The sequence below is a fragment of the Xiphias gladius genome, chromosome 15, assembly GCF_016859285.1.
Source record: "Xiphias gladius isolate SHS-SW01 ecotype Sanya breed wild chromosome 15, ASM1685928v1, whole genome shotgun sequence".
NCBI classification, from domain to species: domain Eukaryota; kingdom Metazoa; phylum Chordata; class Actinopteri; order Istiophoriformes; family Xiphiidae; genus Xiphias; species Xiphias gladius.
The window spans coordinates 9,992,017-10,013,531 of NC_053414.1; the positions used below are offsets into that span (position 1 = coordinate 9,992,017).

At 41.1% G+C, this 21,515-nt stretch overlaps 1 protein-coding gene across 1 annotated transcript in view; it reads right to left on the minus strand.

The window, feature by feature from the left end:
- The window catches only part of dchs2 (dachsous cadherin-related 2), a 34,767-nt gene that overhangs the window by 9,802 nt on the left and 3,450 nt on the right, over nt 1–21,515 (minus strand). The window contains exons 2-15 of the mRNA XM_040145818.1: nt 18,261–18,452; nt 17,823–18,054; nt 16,101–16,337; nt 11,667–12,695; nt 11,378–11,565; nt 10,848–10,947; nt 10,569–10,726; nt 8,501–9,344; nt 7,890–8,129; nt 4,833–4,967; nt 2,656–2,865; nt 1,286–2,146; nt 1,088–1,201; nt 96–307 (exon numbers count right to left, since the gene is read on the minus strand). Coding sequence (XP_040001752.1) covers nt 96–307; nt 1,088–1,201; nt 1,286–2,146; nt 2,656–2,865; nt 4,833–4,967; nt 7,890–8,129; nt 8,501–9,344; nt 10,569–10,726; nt 10,848–10,947; nt 11,378–11,565; nt 11,667–12,695; nt 16,101–16,337; nt 17,823–18,054; nt 18,261–18,452 — 4,752 coding nt within the window. The remainder of the gene's footprint in view (nt 1–95; nt 308–1,087; nt 1,202–1,285; nt 2,147–2,655; nt 2,866–4,832; nt 4,968–7,889; nt 8,130–8,500; nt 9,345–10,568; nt 10,727–10,847; nt 10,948–11,377; nt 11,566–11,666; nt 12,696–16,100; nt 16,338–17,822; nt 18,055–18,260; nt 18,453–21,515) is intronic.

A 21,515-nucleotide genomic window follows, 5' to 3' on the forward strand; every position in this document is an offset into this window, starting at 1 on the left:
GTATTAATGGGACCACCAATTAGCACAATAAAATGTATGATATACCTGCGTGATGTTTATAAGGAACAAAGGAGGCTTAAATATTGAGAGTATACCTGAGTAACGTAGGTGTTGTGAACTTGTCCCTCCCAGACAGCCGTTCTGTAACTGCTTCGTTCAAACAGTGGCATGTTGTCGTTGATGTCCAGCAGGGTGATGGAGACCCTGCAGTGAGCCGTCTGCAGCCCGTTGTCAGCAAGCACCACCAGCTGGATCTGAGGGCTCACCTCAAAGTCCAGAGAGTTATCTTTCTGCATCCGGATCTCACCTGCACAGGAGGAAAGCACTAAGGTAAACCCCAGAAAACTGCGTTCAAAACAACACTGAAGGTCAGTCTGTTAATACAGTCTATTATATTCAATAATATATTCCAAATGATAAGATTAATATTTTAATACATTTTCTACTTTTCTCTTTGGCCATGCAATGCCCTTTTTTTTTTACCAGATAAGGGAAAAATGAAGGGAAAGCTGTTTAAAGGAAAACAACTTACGATACATTAAAAATTTTTTGACAGAAGCACTTGTAGCTTGATGTTTTTGTGGTAACCCTAAAATTCAGTCTTACGTTATTATAATATTGTGTATTTAAGTGTCTGTGTCTACTTCATTACTTTATATAGACATGAATCCAAAAAAGATTTGGGCTAGAACATGATAAAATCAGGCAGGCAACAATCATAATTCTTTAGGAAATACTTGTATATAAACAACCAGATGAACCAGATATGTTGAAAGGAAATTTTGCAGAGAGATGGAAAATGAGAGCCTAAAATGGTTGGATTCGAAGCTCTTATTGGTCAGACATAAACAATGATGAGGACTTTAAATCAAAATTTATTTTCTGGATACTTCTGTGGAAAATAAAATGGATGATGGAATGAGAACTTGTGCTATTAGCATATCTTAAATGATGAAAGCATGCATGACGTTCCTGAAAATACATAACAAGAATGCAATGTGTTAATTATAACCAGTGAACTGAACTTTGGATGCACAGCAAGAAAAATGAGGAAAAGCAATGTTTTTGTTGGCAAAATGTCTCTTACCTGTGTGACGGTTAATTGAGAAAATGTGGTTCTCATTTCCACTAAATATGGTGTAGATGATCCTTTGTCGGCTGTTGGTTTGGTCACTGGCCTCTACTTTTGCAATCCAAGTGCCTTGACGAAGAGGAAGTGAAAGGGCGATGAGGTTTCTTAATGGTAACAAGGGAAAACAACAGGAATAGAGGTGGTAAAACCTACCAGCTCTACTGTTCTCCTTGACAGTAGTGTTGTACACTTTGCTTGTGAACTGAAGTCCTTCATGTTCTCCCTTCAGGTGGATAAAAACCAGGCAGGTGGAGGTCAGAGCAGGTCGTCCTCGGTCTGAAACCACAACCTGCAGCTTCCTCCCTGAGAAACCTGCTCTCACTCGCCTCCTCAGTGAAATCTCTCCCGACTCAGTGTTGATGTCAAAAAGATTTTCCTCATCAGACAACATAAAATGTATTGTCCCATTCTCACCCTGGTCACCATCTGTTGCCATCACCGTGGTAACTATCTGGTTTGGAAGAGACCTCATGGAAACCCATGCATTAATGGGATTCTGGTCACAGACTGGCACGTTGTCGTTCACATCCTCCACCTGTATGGTTACAGATGCCATAGAGCTCAGGGGTCCCTGAGTGCAGCCGTCAGTAGCCACAGCTCTGAGGGTGTACTGAGCCCTGTTCTCTCTGTCCAGAGCCCTGGTGGTACGGATCACTCCTGTGAAAGCGTCCACAGAGAAAGCCCCCTGACTGCTGTCCTCTGTCAGAGAGTAGGTTATGTCCCCATTGTACCCTTCATCAGGATCAAAGGCACTAATGCGCAGGACCTCAGCTCCAACAGGTACGCCCTCACTGATGGAGGCATGGTAGCTCTTACGTGTGAAAGAGGGGATGTTATCATTCTGGTCCAGCAGCACCAGCTGAAGTTGGGTGGAGGAGCTGAGTGGGGTGGGGCCATAATCACGGGCCTGTATGTTGAGTGTGTAATTCTGCCCTTCCTCACGGTCAAGGACCTGTGTGGTGCTAACAGCACCTGTGTGACTGTTGATTGTGAAGCGACCTGTGTAGTCGTCACCTAGAGACAATCAAAGATGTAGTGACAACCAAACAGTGGATCGAAAATAAAGGATCATTCCAGTTTATCACAACTTGGGTCTTATTTTTTTTAGATTTGCCCATCATTTCTATCCATTATGGTAACATTGTGCGTTGTAAGCAGTCAGATAATTATACAGGTTATAAAACAAGCCAACTGTTGCGAATAATCCCTTGTTGCATGGAAAAACTGTGCATGCACAACTACAGCACGTATGAAAGCTCAAAGTTGAACCATACAGTCTGTCTGTAAACTGGGATGGATGTTTGGGTGATAATTTTACCATTTGCCTTCATTTTCTCTTCCAAATAAGTTTGGCTAGCCAAGTTAATCGCTTAGTTTCTTCCCCTCTGACAATGTTGATGTGTTAACAGATCTCAGCAAGTAACCTGGTGAGCATAATGCTTTTACTGATAGAAATGATGGCCAAAGATACCAAATTATGATCCAAATTGCTTCATATAAAGAGCATTATGTGTCCTCCTTACCTAGTATGGAATAGTGTATAGTTCCATTTTCTCCATGGTCTGGATCAGAGGCCTGGGCGGTGTAGACAACCCCAGGAGGCAGGTTTTCTGGCAGGCTGATCTGGAAGGATGACTGCATGAACTCTGGAGTGTTGTCGTTGTCATCCAGCACAGAGCACTGCACCGTGGTTGTGCCCGAAAGAGGCCGCGAGGTGCTGTCACGAGCTTGGACTGAGGACAGGAATCAAAAGGAATTCACGCGTACACTCACTGTCCCCCAATGTAACCCCATCACAGAAACCTTGGTACCATTCTTTGATAACTGTCATGTGAAATTAGTTCTAATCTTTTTTTTCTGCTGCCTCACAACATTTTCAAAATTAGAAAATTGGATCTGGATTTTAGCTTTTATCTGGATTTTAGCTGATGACAAAGATTAAAACAAAAAATGGTGAGAAAGACAGAAAGCTTTTCCACAGTGACACCCCTGATCTATGGTAATTATTTAACTCGTGGATTTAAGAACAAGCTGAAGGAAATAAGGGGAACAAGACTATGAGGTCATACTAACAGCTCTGTGAAGCTTTACTTAGGCACAGAGGTGCTTTGAGATAAATGCTAAGATGCTTACATTGACAACAATGATAACACATTGAAGTTTAGGTTTAATGTTACACACATTCACCGTCTTAGTTTAGCATGTTAGCATGCTAACATTTTGGGAATTAGCATTAAACACAAAGTACAGCTGGGGCTGAAGGGAACGTCATTAGCTCTGCAGGTATTTGATCATAAACCCAAATATTATATAAAGATTCTGACCTACTGAAAGTGTTAGAGGAAAAGTCAGGGGATCACTAGTCAGGCGACCAACAGACCAACGTTGCCGTCACTAGAGCCATGCTCTGAGCCACAGACTAATATAATAATAGCTCCTTCAATGGTAATGGAAATATATAGTTTTGCTCAGTCGTCTGTCTTAAAACGCATCAGTGGGTCAGTCTTACTGGTTCCATCTCTGCTGATCAAAGACCGAAGCCAGATTAGACTTTTCATAGCAGTAGAATGAAAAAAAAAAAAAATCGGTCAACATAAAGTATAATGTGACAGCTTTTAATGCTTGTTGAAAAGAACGTGGTATTTTATTTCTTTCCAAATTCATCTGCAGCCAGAGAAAATTGCCCTCACATATTTCGGTATTTCCCAATAAGCCCTGTGTGATTCTGGCACAACTTCAAGACATTAAGGCTTTCCTATTATTATATTTTGTTATTAAATTTAATTGTTCATCATACTGCTGACTGTGCAAATATTATGATAAAACATCTGAAAGCAGTTTATCACTAAACACAGCTGAATACTTTGAACGTAATTATTGTGTTTGCCCATGAGAGAGTGAAAGCAAGCACTTCAAAAGGCTCAAGGTGCAGCAGTGCAGTCAGAAGAGGTTAGATATACTGTACCTCAGCCCGTTAAAAGTCCACTGTTCCCTTAACCTAACTCAATCTGCTGAATAAGGTTGCGTTCATAGGGAAGGCAGACCTTATAATCTTTATAACTTTTGCTGTGAAGCGCGACAAGAGAGAAGGTAGGGAATCAGAAACAGAGGGGTAGAGAATGAGAAAAATGAGACTACAGAAGACAACTTAATGTTTTCATTTTAACCACTTTTGATTTAAAAAAAAAATATATTAGATGTTTTTATTGCCCTTCAGTAGGAAGATCTGAGCCAACAACTTAAATGTGTGCCCAGGCAAGAGCACTGTGCAAAGACCAGAATCACAGATTTTCAAATAGGTGGTTATGGCTGTGCTTAAATCCACAGTGTCTCAGTAAAAAGGGATTTCATTAGGAGACGTTTTTATTTCTAACGCAAGTGTCCCCCAGGAAATCCTGATCACAGCCATTGATAGTACGATGATAAATAGGGACTTTAAACTTACATCACCTCAATGAAGGCACTAAACATGTCCAACTGGCGATACTGGAACTAACTTCAGCCTGGTGTCTGACCTTGCGTTGAACTTCTTTCATGTTCAAGAAGTGAAAATGACCCATTTTGGAGTTACCACCTACTGACCATTATTGCTACTCACTGTGCTGTTTTGTTACTTCTGTCTGTCTCAGGTGTAAGAGGTTTTAACCGTGAGTGTGTTTATGCGTTTGAGGAACAGCATGTGTTTGTCCATGTGTCTTACCCCTGAGGGTATAATGCTGCTGCTGCTCTCTGTCCAGGTAGGAGGTGGTGATGATCAGACCGGTGTTGGGGTTGATGCTGAAGAGCTTGTATCCTGGTCCTGGCAACAAACTGTACCACACCGCAGCGTTCTCGTCTGTGGGAGTGGACACAAAAGCTAATCGTAAATGTACAGCCCCCGAAACAAATACTCGATTTAAAGGGTACAAGCAAAACTGCTAAAACGAAGCAGGAAAAAGTTAAGGCCCCATTAGTATAGCTTCAGCTAAAGCTAGCAGTGACTTCCCTGTGGCTTGCCTTAACTAGCTGGAGCGCAGTAACAAAAAAAAGCAACAAGACAGCAACAACAACCAAGGTGGCCACATGTCAGATTGTAAAGTGGTTGTATTAGAGACACCTCTGAATACAATGCAGTCCAATACACCATCACTAACTATGACCTAAACGCTGAGACATATATTAATGAACACTTCTATAACAGTGTCAAACAGACAAACAAAGAAACTGGACAAAAAAAGGCATCATAAAAGAAGCACAACATGGCAGAACAGTTATACTGCATTGTTGAGGTGTAATAAAGTGGCCACTGAGTGTATGTTCTCAACTTTTTTTATTTCTAAGTTTTTCTTATTCCAGATATCCTCCTTCCATGATCATTGTGAATCTGAAAATTGATACAAGCTCAAAATTTTTTTCTTGAAATCCATAAGCTGTTTTATGTCCAAAACGTCATACGTTTTTTAAAAGATGTTCATGTGTTTATCAAAACTACTTTTTTCTTCATTAAAGTTTTGCATTAGCTTCAGTCCAGAGGTTCAGTTTGGCACGTTCACGGCCCTAGCTTCCTCCCTTTCACAAAAGCCTTGTCGGATTGTCAAATTGAAAACAGAACCACGGGGGAGGAAATCACACGGCGTAATGTGTCACCTTTAAAAACTGACTAAAAAGACCTGACCTTTGTCTGAGCCCTGCACTGTGCTCGTCAGGCCCTGCTGCTTACAGGTCTCATGGTTCTCTAATGTTCTTCTACTTGTAGCGACACATTAACCAGCGGAGCCTTGAAGTTACGCACAAACTGTGGTGGTGGAGCTTAGCATTCTCTAGCAGCTGCAGCTTACCTGTACTGGACAATAAACAGATGCAGAGCTCATGGGTATGAGACTATTTGAGAGCTCTTAGTGTTTGGTGTGCAAAAAATTACTCCTATTTAATTAAAAAATAAAAAAGGAAATAATACTTTCTACCCAACAGATAGTCCCTATGAAAACTGTTAACAGATTGCTCTGTGGATGTGTATGCTTTATGTATTTTTTCTAGAGGTAAGTGAGAAAGTATGTTGTTTTTTTTTTTTTTAATTTGAGTAAACCAGCCCTTTCTGTTGTTGTATGTTGGGGTAATAACATTACTACCAATGGTTCTATAATTGGATTTCTTACAAATTCATTGGAAAGGGTGTTTTAATCAGTCTAAAAAGTGTGTTGAGTGAACGGTTAAGGATGCCAAGATGCTGCACAGAGCGATTTATGAGATCTTTTGTGCCCACAGCTGTTAAAAGTTTGAATCACACGTAATATTTGCTTGTTTCCTGAGACATGGGCTGTATATTTGACATAATTTTGAAGGTTTAATTACAAATATATTGTGTTGTGCACCACTAGATCATCAGCCTGTTATTTAGAATTTATAAATTAACGGATTGGGAAACAAATGTGTTGTTTGTTAGCGTAGTACTCTAGTGGCAGAGCATCTTTCATATGTTGTCACTCGCATGTCCCATTGCAAATGCACCACGAAAGTACCCAATGAATAATAAAACCGCATCTGTTCCCTTGTGACCCCAAAGCCAGATCGGTTATTCTTCAAAACAAAAATCCCTCTGAACACATAAACATTAGCTCAACAAAGTGAAATTCAGGGCGCGGAGAGTAAGACAAAGGTTAGCTGTCACACTCGTTGACATTGCACATGTCCTCTGAAAGACTCCAACGCATGGAAACTGGATACAGAGACCAACACAGGCACAAAGCAATGGTCATCTTTCTGAAGCACTGGGGGAAAAAAAGGAGCACAAGTGATAATCAAATAAGACTGGTGGGAGAGCGGTCTGAGCTGCCAGACGAGGCGATTTGAGGAGACAGATGAAAACACGGCGCCTATTGGCACAGATGGCTTGGATTATGGAAATCATCATGAGACAGGACCTTTCAGTTCTCCCAGAGGAGCAGTGTGCTTGCTGTTCTTGGACAATTCTCACCCTCAAGAATGTTAGTTCACATCTAAACCGCTCTGGTACAGATCCTCCTGCCACATGCCCTCCACCCCCAGTATTTAAATGGACCCGTACTGTCAACATGACAAGACGAAATGGGATTCAGGAGGCCCCCTGTACGACGTGTTAAAATAAACAGGACTGATGTGCAGATTTGTGAATATGATTAGGGGTCAGATGAATGAAATTTGCTATGATGTACATTGAAAGTAGCTCATGAAAAAGACACATGGAACAACACATGAGGAAAAGCAGAGGGATTGGTTTAAATGAAACTGCTAATGGAGTGAAAAAAAAAACAGATGATAACCTTGATTCACTGCAGACTTGAAGTTTAACCAAAACAGGGCAGGGTGCGAACTCGGTTTTGTCATGTGGTACTATGCTTTAAAAATAATAAAAGGGGACTGTTGTACTACTGCTTAAACAGAGAAAAAGATGTAGGGGAATTTCCTCTTTTACAAGTATGTTTTACATCAGGTTTCAGGTTTAAAAGGTTGAAGAGTCACAGAAAAGAAAAAAAAAACTCTCTGGTTTTATATATGTAATGAGTCTATGCTTTATGTTGTTAGGCTTTCCAGACACATGCTAGTGCTGCCATCTAGGTACCTTGGAAGCACACTGCCATCTCCACCTCCACAGGATTTCAGGGTAAACCTGAATGCTACTACATGGGAAATGCAGTTCATCTAATCTTTTCCAATTAGAACAAATCAGTAAATTACAGCTTAGTGATGAACAACAAATATCCAAACCCAAACAATGGTAAGAGAAGCCGATTATTATTACCTGAATCCTCATCAGTGGCAGAGACCCTGACCACTGGTTCTCCAGGGTCTCTGTTCTCCGGCACGCTGGCGTTGTAGATGCTCTGACTGAAGACGGGCCGCTGGTCGTTCACGTCCCCCACCTCCACCGTCAGAGTCTGGGCAGAGTGAAGCGAAGGCAGGCCGTGGTCCATTGCATGGACGGTCAAATTGTGGAAACGCTGTCTCTCACAGTCCAGAGGGGCCGAGAGAAACAGAAGCCCTTACGGGGAAGACAGAAGATGGACTTTGAAAACGACGAGCAAGATGGGAATGGTTTCTTATTCTTAACCAAAAGGTAAGTTAACCTTGATTGTTGAAATCCAGTGTTCAGGTGCTTAAACCCTCGATCAATCAGAAAATTTTGTATAGTGCGAAGATTATTCAACTAAAAATGAAAGCCTGACCAATGTGACCAAAACAATTTGAATATCTGAGACATTTAAAAATACAAATAGTGACATATCGGATATGAATTTTCTAAAAGCTCATCAAACCTTGTTATTAAGCTAATATCTGCCGATATATCAACCCGGCCTATTTATCAGTCTAGCTCTACTAAAAATAGTCCATCACCAATTTTAAAAATCCCACCTGTTTTCTCCTCTAGTGTGAAGAAGCCCTCCTTGTTTCCAGCTATGATAACATAGGAGACATGTCCATTTTCGCCTTTATCTCCATCTATGGCCACAAAATGATGCAGCAGACTCCCCACCTCGGCATCCTCCATCACCTGGACTGTATGTCCTGATATAAACACCGGTCGGTTATCGTTCACATCCAGCAGGAAGACCTGAGCAGTCACGGACGTCTGTTTGCGCTCGTCCTTCCTCTTTGCCTGGTCGGTGGCTGTGACGGTGAAGGCAAAGCTGGGGGTGGTCTCGCGGTCTAAGGGTGCTACTACAGTCAGGCTCCCTGTGTGAGGGTTGATCTGAAAGGGGAGGCGCGACGATGACCCGCCGAGTTCAGGGTCGAAGGTCAGAGTGTAGCGGAGGGCACTGTTAGGAAAGGTCCCATCAGCGTCTCTGGCATGAAAAGCAAACGCCAGCGATCCGGCTGTGGCGTCCTCCCTCAGACTGAACGTCACCAGTTTATCAGGGAACCAGGGTGTGTGGTCATTTACATCCTCTACTATCACACTGACCAGAACAGACACGTTCGCCCCAGGGGCCAGTCCGACATCTTCGGCTTGAACCATGAGGAAGTACTGCATGGCAGCCTCGTAGTCCAGCGGCTGGTTGATGTATATGTCACCGGAGGAGCCATCGATGCCAAAATGAATGCTCCCGTCACCCCCAGAGATGGAGTAGTGGAATTTCCCTTTATCCGAAACACTGGCAGAGCCGATAACGGTCGCCGGTTCTGTGTCCTCTCTCACTGTAAAGCGCCTCACAATTTGGTGGTCGGTGCGTCCATACAGAGCCTCTAACCCATGAACCTGCAGTCGAAATGCATTGATCAAAATATTGTTTGTTTGTTTATTTGCACAGTATCACACAGAACATAAAATTGCAAAAGTCACAGCAAAATTATTGACAGGTCAAAACACTAGGAAGATTTAAAAAGACGATCATGTGGCTCTCTTTTTAAATAATCTCTCTTTGAAAAATAAATCTCTTGGGGGAGATTTGAGAAAACACCTCTCCAACTAAATCACCGAACAGTGTTTCACCCCATGGTCTAAATGAATACTGATATAAACCGCTTCATGAAAAAATAAGAATTTCTCCTTAAATTTGTTCTTTCTTATGCAAAGTAACAAAACTGTACAGTATATCATGCATAGGCTAGAGCTTATTTGTGTTTTTATAAACATAGCAGATCATTACGGTGATCATGTGAGTTTTTTTTAATATCATGTGATCACCTAATTGGAGGTTGAGCTATCATTTCTACAGTTTGTGTACAAATATTGCATGTTTTTTTTTCCTTATATGGATGTGTTTCTGACGAAGACCTTGATGGTCGCTTTGTTATGTCGTTAAATTTTTGGAGGTCGGAAGATTTAGTGTGTGTACGACTTTCAAGAGTATAGATCAAATCTCACGAGCCAAATCATCCGTGCGATGAAATAGTACTGTTGTAAATGTAAATTCACAATCAAAAACAACAGCAGTTAGCAATAAGGATTTTTAACTTGTTCTGTAAAGAGCTCTGGGAAAAATGTGCTTAATTAGAGGTAATTCAATTCAAGATTCTAGCACCTTGGTGGGAAAGTCTGGTAAATATTATATTAGTAATGTATAATATTTGAAAGTAAAAGATGTTGATCACTGCTAGTTGTGAGTAGTGTATGAGTGTGTTGGAATACAGTTAAAGACAGATGTGGAAACTAAACAAACCACATTTGTTGATTTGGAAGACAATGAAAACGCCGTACTTTGTAAAAATTAATCTGTGTGTCCTTGTATCCTATACTAAACAAAAATCTGAAAATCTCTTTTGTTAATAATTTTTTTGGCAGTTTCATATATTGTGTACTTCCCCAAGCTAAGCGTATGTTGTAGTACCTAATAGAGTGAATCCAGTAATCACAATATAAATCAAAAGGTCAAGACTCAAATTGAAGCTAAGTTCGTGTCAAATACAGCATTCACGTAGCAGGAATTTCCCTTTAAAAGAATACCATAAATCACAGTAAGAAAGGGAGGAAACGCTGTACCTGTGCATGAATGACTGCATTGTCCTCCTGAGGTATGGCTCCGCTATCCTTGGCGGTTACTTTAAGAGTGTAGTACGGTTCAGCGTTGTAAGCGAAAAGCTCTGTTGTTCTGATGTCTCCAGTTTTACTGTCAATCTCAAAGTGTCCAAGATCATCATCTTCAAAATCAGCCGAAAAGAGAAGTGTTCAGGAGCTCAATGGTAAATGGCACATGGCGCTAAATGTGCGTAATGTACTGGTCTGCAAAAATCAGAAAAATACTTAACCTTCACGACTCACCTGTGACCAATGAGAAGGTAACTGTTCCATTTTCTCCTGCATCTAAATCTTTGGCAAAGATGTTTGTCACCCAGGATCCTGTTGATAGACCAGCCCAAATCTGCAGTAAAGAGGAAAAATGTGTAGAGTGCATCGATACACTGGGTCTCAATCCCAAAATCCCAAAATATCAAGCCCACTGCACACTTTAAGGTTTATGTTTGTGGAATTTTGTATTGAGTCTGAGGTCTTTCCTGCCTTTATAAAGTCAGTGCTGGTGTATTTTCTAGTTGTTCTATGTCATATCATCGTTGCCAGACTCACAAACTAGGAATGTGCCATCAGAAACCTACACAAATCATCTCATCCAACGACAATATCACCGTCAGTGCTCCGGATGAGTCATTTAACTGCATATACATCCGCCATGTAATGCAGAATTGAGTCATTTAATATTATGTTATGCGTTGCTCTCCAGGGGGTGTTGCGGTTATATGGTTTGTGTCAAAAACCACTGGACCACCGGTTCCCCCGAAATGATTTATTCTTACCTGCACGTTCAGCTCTTTGCTGGCAGGCAGGTGTGTAAACTGTGGAGCGTTGTCATTGATGTCAGTGACCAGGATCTGAATGGTGGCAGTGGCATTGAGACGAGGGTGACCCTGATCTGTAACCATCACCTTCAGACTGTGCTGCCCGTGCTGCTCCCGGTCCAACGCCACCCAGTTGATAATTTCACCTGGGTGGGTGCAGAGAAGACAGAGCAAAATGAGGACGCACAGCTGCACAGTGAAGCACAAGATGATCTCAAGATGGCGTTATTATTGGGAATGTTTTTACCTGTTTTAGCGTTGATGCGAAAGAACTTCCCATCTGAGAGCAGGATGTAGGACAGCTGGGCGTTTTTCCCAGAGTCCTTATCCACAGCTTTGACTGTTCCCACCAGGCCTTGAGGCGATGACCCCTCTGATACAGTGAAGTAGTAGACGTCACTGCCGAACACTGGAGCGTTGTCATTGATGTCCAGCACCAGCACAATCACTGTGGCCGTAACTGTGGTGTTTGCCGGCGATGCCTCCCTGGCTGTGGCCAACACTCGAAAACGATACATGGATTCTGTCTCATAGTCCAGGTTGTGGGAAAGATACAACCATCCCGTCTTTGGGTGAACTCGAAACGGAGCAGGAGGGAACCCAGCCTCTGCCTCCAACGAGTAGGTCAGGCCTGTGTTCGACATGTGAGCTCCCCGGGTCCGGTGAGCCCTCACCTGGATGACCCTCGAATCTTTACGGTATCCCTCGCCTATCTCCACCTGGTAGACTAAGGTCTCAAAGGACAGGCTGTCCTCAGCAGCGGTGCGGTCTACATTGACTGTGAGAGTCAGTGTGGAACTCAGGGAAAGTTCTCCATCATCTTTAGCCACGATTTCCAGGCTATACCTCTGCTGATGATCCACCTGTAAACTCCGATTCAACGTCAATGTCCCAAGGTTCGGGTCAACAACAAATGTACCATTTCTGCTACTTTTCAGGTGATACTGCACCCTCCCGTTGGCACCACTGTCATAGTCGTGTGCATGAGCGATGAACAACACTGTTCCTGGGAGAGTGTTTTGGGACACGGTGATGGTGTCACTGATTTTGGGGAAGACAGGAGCGTTGTCATTTATGTCAGCGATAGTGATGTTGACTTGAGTGGTGCTGTAAACAGGGGACGTGTCAGTGTAGGACTGAAGAACCAGCAGGGCGTAGGGCTGCGACTCGTGGTCCAGGGGTTTGATGTTGCTAATCAGGCCGGACTTCGGATGAACTGAGAACAAACCCAGAGGATCTCCGGAAGAGATTCGGTAGGATACCGACTCCTCGGGGTCTGTGAAGACAAAGAGTCTTTATTGATAGATGAACGACAGAACATTAAAGGGTTGGGTCTCCTAAATTGCATACCAAAATTTATAAATTCCCTGAATTAGCTTTAGCGTCGGTGCTCACTGCAATAAAAAAATGACAAATCTACATCAAAATGTAATTCCAGAAACAGTTACTGTGTCTAAATTCCACTCCACATACAGTATACAGTATCTACTACATATTAATCTTTATAGTGCACTGTTTTGGTGCAAAAAAATCAATATACTTTCCTGTTTTATGCTACAGGATAATTGGACAATACATGCACCGTTAGACTTTCAGTTAAGCTTCACAAAGAGCCAATGAAAATTTAGGAAAATTATAAACAGCACATTCAAAAATCAATTGTTGTTTAATATGCATACATCCATCTATGATACATACTGACTTTTGTGAGTATACTTATATTTAATCACTTCTCCAGTGTGAACAGACCACATGCTCGGAATTAGTGTCTGGCGTGGAGCTGGGACACAGCTAGTGTCTCCGCTACTCTCGATAATCACCAGGAAACACTGTCAACAGCTTTCATAGGGATATTTCTTTCGTAGGAAGTAATTCTGATGAAAACAGTTCACAGTGTGGTCTGTGGCTTATTCAGAGTGACGTGCTGTTTTTTGAGAGAGATGTTCAATTTTTTTTATTGGTGTAAGCAGCACAAACAAAATTAGCCATCCGTTCAAATCTATTGTATTAGGGTGCAGGCAAAAATCTCAGAGACCGCTATCTCAAAACTGTCAGACCTGCATGGCTAGATGCCACAAGAGGTGAGAAAATACATATATTTTTTTGTAATTTTGGAAAACAACCCCATTTAACATACTTTACAAAACATGAAGTAGTGTGTAGTTTTTCTTTAGTGAACTGAAAGTAAAGATTCAGAGAAGGTGGACTAAACAAAAAAGACGGACGGTAAGTGCAGGAACAAGAGGGACTTTGTTAGAATTGGTATGGGAAGTATTCTTCTGATTTTCACAGGAATTGGTGTATTTGAGAGTGTGTGCAGGAATGCTCCCATTTTTTTAGTTATATGTTTGACGGTGGAGGAAAAAAGGAAACAAATTGGGAAACAGGAAAAAGAGGAAAAAGATTTAAGTGTGTTAATTTTTAGTCCAAAATAGTAAAGGGTCACCACACTCTCCCCTGTTTAACTTGTGTGTCAAAACCAGGCAAAATCAACAACTTCCAAGTGGAGTTACACTCAAAACGAAAAGTAGTCAATGTAGTAGTAAGTAACAGTTGTAAGATGTGGAAAATTGGAAAAGAGTAACGATTACAAACATTTTTGCCAATGTCTTCCTCTGTAAGTAGTGTCAGATCCACATTATATCTCTACTTTTTATGCGGACTGTTTCTGGTTTATGTTTTGGTTTAAATTCATGGTCGCGTGGTGGAGAAACATACTACATGCGATGCAATGCGAACATACTGTTTTAGTTGCGCCAGGACATTAACATAAATACAAGGCTCCCGCACTCAGTAAGCAACGTTAAGTAATTACAGTATGGGTCACGAGATCCCATTAATCCCCTCCAAGTGTTTATAGCACTTCGACAGTAACAACAAACCACTGAAACAAGCAGAGAGCTTAACGGGGCCCGACCCCTGTCAAACAGGCCCAGTTCTGTTGTTGAAGCGTTAATCTGTTAATTGATTAGACAACCTTAAATGACTGTCTGGTGTAGCAGAGTGGTTTAGCTGCTGAAGGGACTGAGTGGGGTTAGTGGCACGTAAAAAGTGGCCTATGAAGGGGTAATCCCAGAAAAGTGGGGAGCAGGGAAACCCTCTGAAGAGAGAGGAGGCCGTACAGTTTTATGTGAGATCAAATATTAAACAGAAGACAAGCTGCTGCATCTCCTTTAGAATCCTATTTTTCCTTCGAACATTTCAAATGTTGCTCACTTTCACCTACAATACATCAAATAAACTCACACAAATTTAAATGCTAATATAATCATAGACATCTTTATAATAACAATGACAAAGCGTGCTTCACCAGTCTACCTTTATGAAAGAATTATCTTTGACCTTTAGGAATACTGATACTACATATTGTACAGTTGTCTCTGACCCTTTATCATCTGTCCTCTGCTCATGTGGCTAAGGAGGATTAAAGATTAAACTGCAGCCTTCCTCTTTGCCTCTTTATGTCTGGAAGGAGATCTGAGCAATGACACTGAGTACTCAATTGTTTTTGTCACAATCACCTGTCAGGACAAACCCTGCTTAAATACAGCATTTCTGCAATGGCCAGTGTTGGAGAAATTTGCTTTTTAAATCCATTAGTTAACTTAATTTATATTTTTGTTTACCTGGGTCTGGTTTAGCAGGTTTTGTTTAACTGAACTGGGTCCATGAAAAAGTTTACACACACATATACACCCATACAGACACACACCCACACACACATATAAATCGGCTATATGACTTGCACTAAGTGTGTTAACGATAGCTTTTACATGAATTTCAAGGCTAAGTGTTCATTTTTTGCTCAGCTGAATCGAAGTCTCTGAATCACCTGACCTGCATTTCTTCCAATTCTTCGAGCTGTAAGGGTAAACTGGAACACACACAGAGAGGTGATAGTGCTTTCAACTGGGTCACTGTGCCATTTGAGGACATTTACACAAAAATGCTTTGCTGTTTTCCCTCTTATGAAACAACAAGCTAATTTAATTTTAATCAAGAATAAAAAAAAGAATCTTTCTGTCACAGTCCTTGTGCCTTAGCTCAGCTGGGTATGAGCCAATAGAGTACAGATCCGACAAGTTCTTTTTTTTTTTTTAATAGTCTAAAATCTGTACACCTCGCTGTGTGGAACTGATTCAGATCGATCTGTGTAAGGTAACAGGAGGTTGCAATAACGCATTATATGTTCATACGCCAATATTCTTTTAAGGAGGGTATAAAATTTTATTATTCTGTTCTATAGGATCTCTAAAACTATGGGGTTAGAATTTTATGTTTTCAGTCACTGCTATTTACCGTACAGCACACTATATTTACCTGACATTTTTTATTGAATGTCCCGATTCTTGGCGTGTAATTTAATTTATGCTCTATTTGGTCCCAAAAAAAGTCCCCACTTAGAAATCACGGAAAAAAAAGAGGCTCTTTATAACTCCAGAAGTTTCCTGAGAATCACCATGCAACTAAGACGCAGTATTTTATACAAATCAGTCCCTTCTGGTTGACACCTGATGTATACAATAAAGTAAATATTGGTGTAGATATGATACAATTTATTAATCGTCACTTCCTGCAGAAAATGCAGAGAGATTCGAACCTTTTCACTGATTTGAAAAGTTTTTTATTACCCAGCTGCCCTCAGACTAGCAAACGAGGATATGGCCAGCAACACACTCACCTGCTGGGTTTGTGGCCTCCACTGTCCCCACAGAAGTCCCTGGCGGCGCATCCTCAGGCACAGTAAAGGGGTAGCGTGACCTCTGGAACACAGCTGGAGCCTGAGCACTGCGTAAGACATTGACGGTGACCTCTGCGGGCCTGACTGAGGTCAAGCCCTCCCCATCCTGTGCTGTTATTGAGAGCTTCACACTGGCTGCACCCAGGTGGGTCAGAGGGGAGGTCAGGGAGAGCATTCCTACAGCAACCGAATTAATTTCAAGTCAGGTTTTATTCATTAAGCTTCAACAGTCAGGCCATAAAACCATTCCAAAGTTAGTTGTTTTTTGGCTTCATTTCAATAACACTTGAAGGACTCTCATTTTTCCCTTCTTTCTTTTCCTTTAGTTAACCAGGTAATAGTCTCATTGAGATTATAGCAAGACTAGCTGATCGATGGTTCCAGCTTCTTTAATGTGAGAATTTGCTTATTTTCTCTGTTTTATATAACTATAAACTGAATATTTTGGGTCTTGGTCTATTGGTTGAACAAAACAATAGTCACCTTTGGCTTGGAAATTATATTGGGTATTATTACCTCATTTCTGGCATTTCATAGACAAAACGATTGATCGATTATTGGGGAAAACTTTTGCCAAATTCATTTACTATGAAAAAAGTTGCAGCTGCAACTGAGATTAAAACTTTTTCTCTTTTCAAGAGATGCCTCGCCCAGAAGGATGCACACAAACAATCTCACAAAAATAAAACACACGCAACCACAGGCTAAGAAAAAACTGCCACAAAATGATATCCAGTTAAGACGTACATACAGGTATTTGAGTTTTCAACAACCACAAATTAAATTAAAACAATGACCAAAAGTGCCATTTCTGGTCTTTCCAACTATTTTCCAATTCGACATGAAATTTGCTTTGTTCAGGGCCAAATCTGTAACCGAGCACACCAGTAAAAAACACGTTTACATCAGCCAACATTTAGTTCGCTGCATCAGCAGACAGACAACTGTGTGATGACAGACGGCTAAAGAATGTGACTAATTTTATGTCACCTAACTTTACCTTGCAATCTCACAGTAAAGCAATATGGTGGAAGCTCAGAGAATCAACACTACTGCTGATAGTGTACTGGGTCGTGTGCAGGTGGAGGAGCTTCAAACACACTGGCAGCTTAAAATTCTTCTTCTTCTTCTACTTCTTTAAAATTGTATTAAGTTTGACATTGTGGTCAAGTTCAGCTCTTATCTAATACTCTGCCAAGAAGGGGATATAAAGCTTTGGGCTTTCTGCACAACCCCTGCTGAGCAGTGACACCGCCAATCATATCAAGGGGACTTACACAAAGTAAGCAGCTGTTTATCCCAAAACACTGGGAATGCCAGTCACACAAATTACTTACAGACTAGTGAGTGGATCTACGTGACAAGACACTGAAGCTTGAGACATCGTCCAAATACAGTTTAAAAATACTCCAAAACACCACACCAGATGTTTTGCACTAACTGGCTGGTGAACAGTACATGGCTGAGGTACGGTGGCCCCGAGGGACAAAAACGCAGTGACATTTCACAAAACACATGAACAAATCAGCTGAGCAGCACATTCATGGGTGTTTACTTCTGCAGAGTATCGCTGACCAAACCTCGATTTTCTAGGAACTCCAAACCGACTTTGGTTACAGACACAATCGTGTGTCTGCACCTAAATTTCTTGTGCCTGCCTACCTGTTTGTCTATCCAGCGCAAACAGACTGGCCGTGTCTCCAGGGAGGATATCGTAGGTGACCTGTCCAAACCTGCCAGAATCTCGGTCAGTAGCGATGACGTTGAGGATTTCTGTGCCGGGCTGGGCGTGGCTGCTGATGCTCGTGGTGTACTCGTCAGGGTTAAACACCGGAGCGTTGTCATTCAAGTCTTCTATCTCAATGTGCACGTAGGTTTGAGCACTCAGGCCTCCCTGAAAATGGAAAAGCCAAAAACAGGGCCGTTTTGTTAGGAACTTGGAGGAACAGAAAAATTGAAAAGCTGCAGTTTGGGAGTCAAAAACACCCCGATCCTCTCATGATCATCGTGCAGGAAGTCATATTAGTCATTGGTCATATTAAAGGACAGGCTGGGTCTACAGTATGTCAAAACAAAGTGTGCATAAATGAAGCCCCTCACTGGATCTTCAGCTCTGATCAGAATGTCGTGGACGGTCTGTCCCGTGTCTCGATCGATATCCTGAGAGACGCACAGCTCTCCAGTCTGTGGGTGGATTTGGAAGAGGGGGTGTTTGTCCTGCTTGTCGAAGCCATCAGACAAAGAGTAGAGCACTGTGCCGAAGTCAGGGCTGTCTGCGTCTGTGGCAACAACCTAAAAAGAAAAAAGAAAAAAAATACAGTTAAAGATCCTTCAGCAACTAAAACACCGTCATGAACATCTGAGAAACGGTCATGAAAAAATACAGAAGGTGTGTTCAGTGTACATCGAGAAGGCTGCATCTGGAATCTGGTCCAAGGTTTCACAGATTCGAGATATTACAACATCCTTTTACTGTAATTTCATAAAATGACTGATAACATCAAATAGCGGTGGAAAAGGCCAGCCAGCCTTCAGACTGCCTGCTGTTGTCAAAAAAAAAAGAAGAAGAAAAGAATAAACCCTTTTATATGAACATAAAAGCTGCAGAGAATGACTCCTACAGATTTAAAAAGTGAGTTGAGGTTGAAGTCCGAGCTTCTAGTCAACAAACAAACAGCCAGAAGGAAAAAGTGGGTCCGGTAATCTCTTCTCGTCGGAGGTGGATTTTACCTGTCCTTTGAAAATTGCAAAATGATGCGGACACCTTTTCAGTTGGGTAATATTTCATGTAGAGTATCATCCTGAAAGATCACTGTTGTTTAATTCTCCTAAACCAAAGGGAGACCACCAGATTACTGCGCTTCAATTGAAGGCGCTACGTTTGACTTTTACGGGGACGTCAAATGTTTTCTTTCACTTTGTTAAGATTTATATTTAAATAGCAGGCAAATCAACGATAGCGGTACTAACCGGGACTAAAAATAGCCTCGATCATTTTGTATAAGTGTAGAGGAGCCGGACTGCTGCTTGTGTGCAACCGTAGTCAAGATAAAAAATAACCAGCTGCAATGGCCACAGTTAATGAAGACAAACTAAAATGGCAAAAAGCCTCTAAAAAGCTCTGCAGTGGCTCATAGTGGAAATATCCCCTATTGACTTCATATTGATGACCAACTCTGAACTGCAACTAACGATTACTTTCTTTATTGATTAATCTAACAATTACTTTCTTCATTGTTTTTTTTTAAATTATTATTATTTGGTCTGTAAAATGTCCCATCACAATTTCCCAGAGCCCAAGGTGACGTCTTTGAATTGTTTTGCCTGACCAACAAAACAATCCAAAGATGACCAGTTTTCTGAACTTGGAAAACAAGCAAATATTTGCATTTGAGAAACAAGTGAATTTTGGACCCTCTTTGCTTGATAAACTGTTTAATTTCAAGGTTCAGTCAATTCTCAGAGTAGCTGCCAAGTGATTTTCTGACTAATTATTTCAGCTCTAAAGTTCTGTATCTATATATAAGTTTACAACCATTTATCAAATGACTATCTATAATAAAAATCATTTTGTTTTTGGTATTTTTTGCAGTACTTTATTTAACATGCTAAAATGAAATTGCTGTGTTGTTCCTCCCCTATAACTGCATATCTTCATAAACAGTAGGGTGACACTGTAGTAACAGCGTCACCTGTCAGTGTTTAGATTTGACCTTTGTATCGACTGAATCATAAAACCAGTCATGTTCTTCCAGAGAAGGTCAACGTAATAAAAGCATTCAAGAAAATCCCCGTAATCAAAGGATGAATAAGCCTCACTGCAGCTGAAAAACAAAAAGGCAGCCACACCGCTGAACAAAGACACGCCTCAGATCCGCCAGAGCCCCTTTCATGTCTCAGTGCGTCCGTGACAAGAGACACACTTCACAGATAGAGTGCTCACTTTCCAGTCATAAAGATGATATCACCTCAAACTTGATGAACTCTGATCAGAGGAAGTTGTAGAGACCGGGGTCAAGGTCTGAGGAGACGCATAGTACACCTGACATGCTTTCAGCCAACGCTGTACCCGGGAACCTCCAGTGTGTTCTTATGTATATATGTACGGTTACTCGATTTATACATATCAGATTTGTGACTGTCCAAGGGGTTGTCAACATTTGGAGTCCCGTTAATGGAGTATTAGCTGAGCTGAATAGAGCCGTTCGTAATCCTATTGTTTGTCTGTGTCTCATTAATGACTGTTTTCATGTTAATCTGAAGCCGATGCAATGACAAAGGTTATTTCATGGTTTATCGCCGGCCAAGAAAACAATCTTAAAATCCTGGGTTTCTCATTATACCTGTATACAATCCTCTACAGCTGAGAACAGGGACGAGGTCAAGGACAAGAATATACTCCTGATCTGTGTTATTTTTTTTTTGACTGTACTCTCCCTGGAGGTCTCCTGCTTTTTACAGACCTCATTGTGTTTGTATTGTCTGCTGCTCCTCTGTCTGTTTGTGCTATCTCTTCCCTTTTAGTAATGAAAATTAATTTTAATGACAAAAAAAGTACTTATTTATAAAATCATATGCCCTGTTAGAGGGTTTATCATCTGTTTTCTATTTGTAGTTGCATTGGTTCCACAGTTAACCTACAAGCAGTGAATTTTCACTGAGTGGGAGCTGCTAAATACAACAGTGGAACTGCATAAGTGAGCCACAAACAACGTGCATACTATCATGGGTGTACAGTTTTAATGGCTAAGTTTCTTAAGTTGCTTTTACTGTTTGAGTCATTTATTGGGCAGAAATGCCAAACTTTTACTGGTTTCCACTTCTCAAATGGGAGAATATGCTGTTTTTCTTTTTTTTTTACAGGGAAACGGTGATGGGCATTTGTCACTATTTTTTCATATGTCATTAACTGAATATGAATCTGGATAACAATGAACAAATTAATTGATAATGAAAGCAGTCAGACTAGCTTTCAGTTCTCCATTTCTCGCTTTTATTTCAATTCTTTACCGTGCTGTCTCTGAGAAATCTTCACTATTATAGACCTCTCATTCATTGTTGTCCATCTTTTGCATAGTAACGATGTATATGAAACAGAATGTTACTGATTCAACCAAAGACCAACGTAACCAGATGTGTATAATCTCCTGTTCATAAAGGAACTACCCCCAATTAAGTTGAGCATTTCTGTTTTGTCCGAGTTCTTCACTTTTCTCATGGTATTTTGTACTGGCATAGAGCTGGAACTAAAGCGCTTACGCAAAATAACACATGCTTCAAGTTCAGCCTGATGCTGAATACCTGTACAGCAAGGAGACTTCGCTGGAAAAAAAAAAATACATCATCAATTTTTAG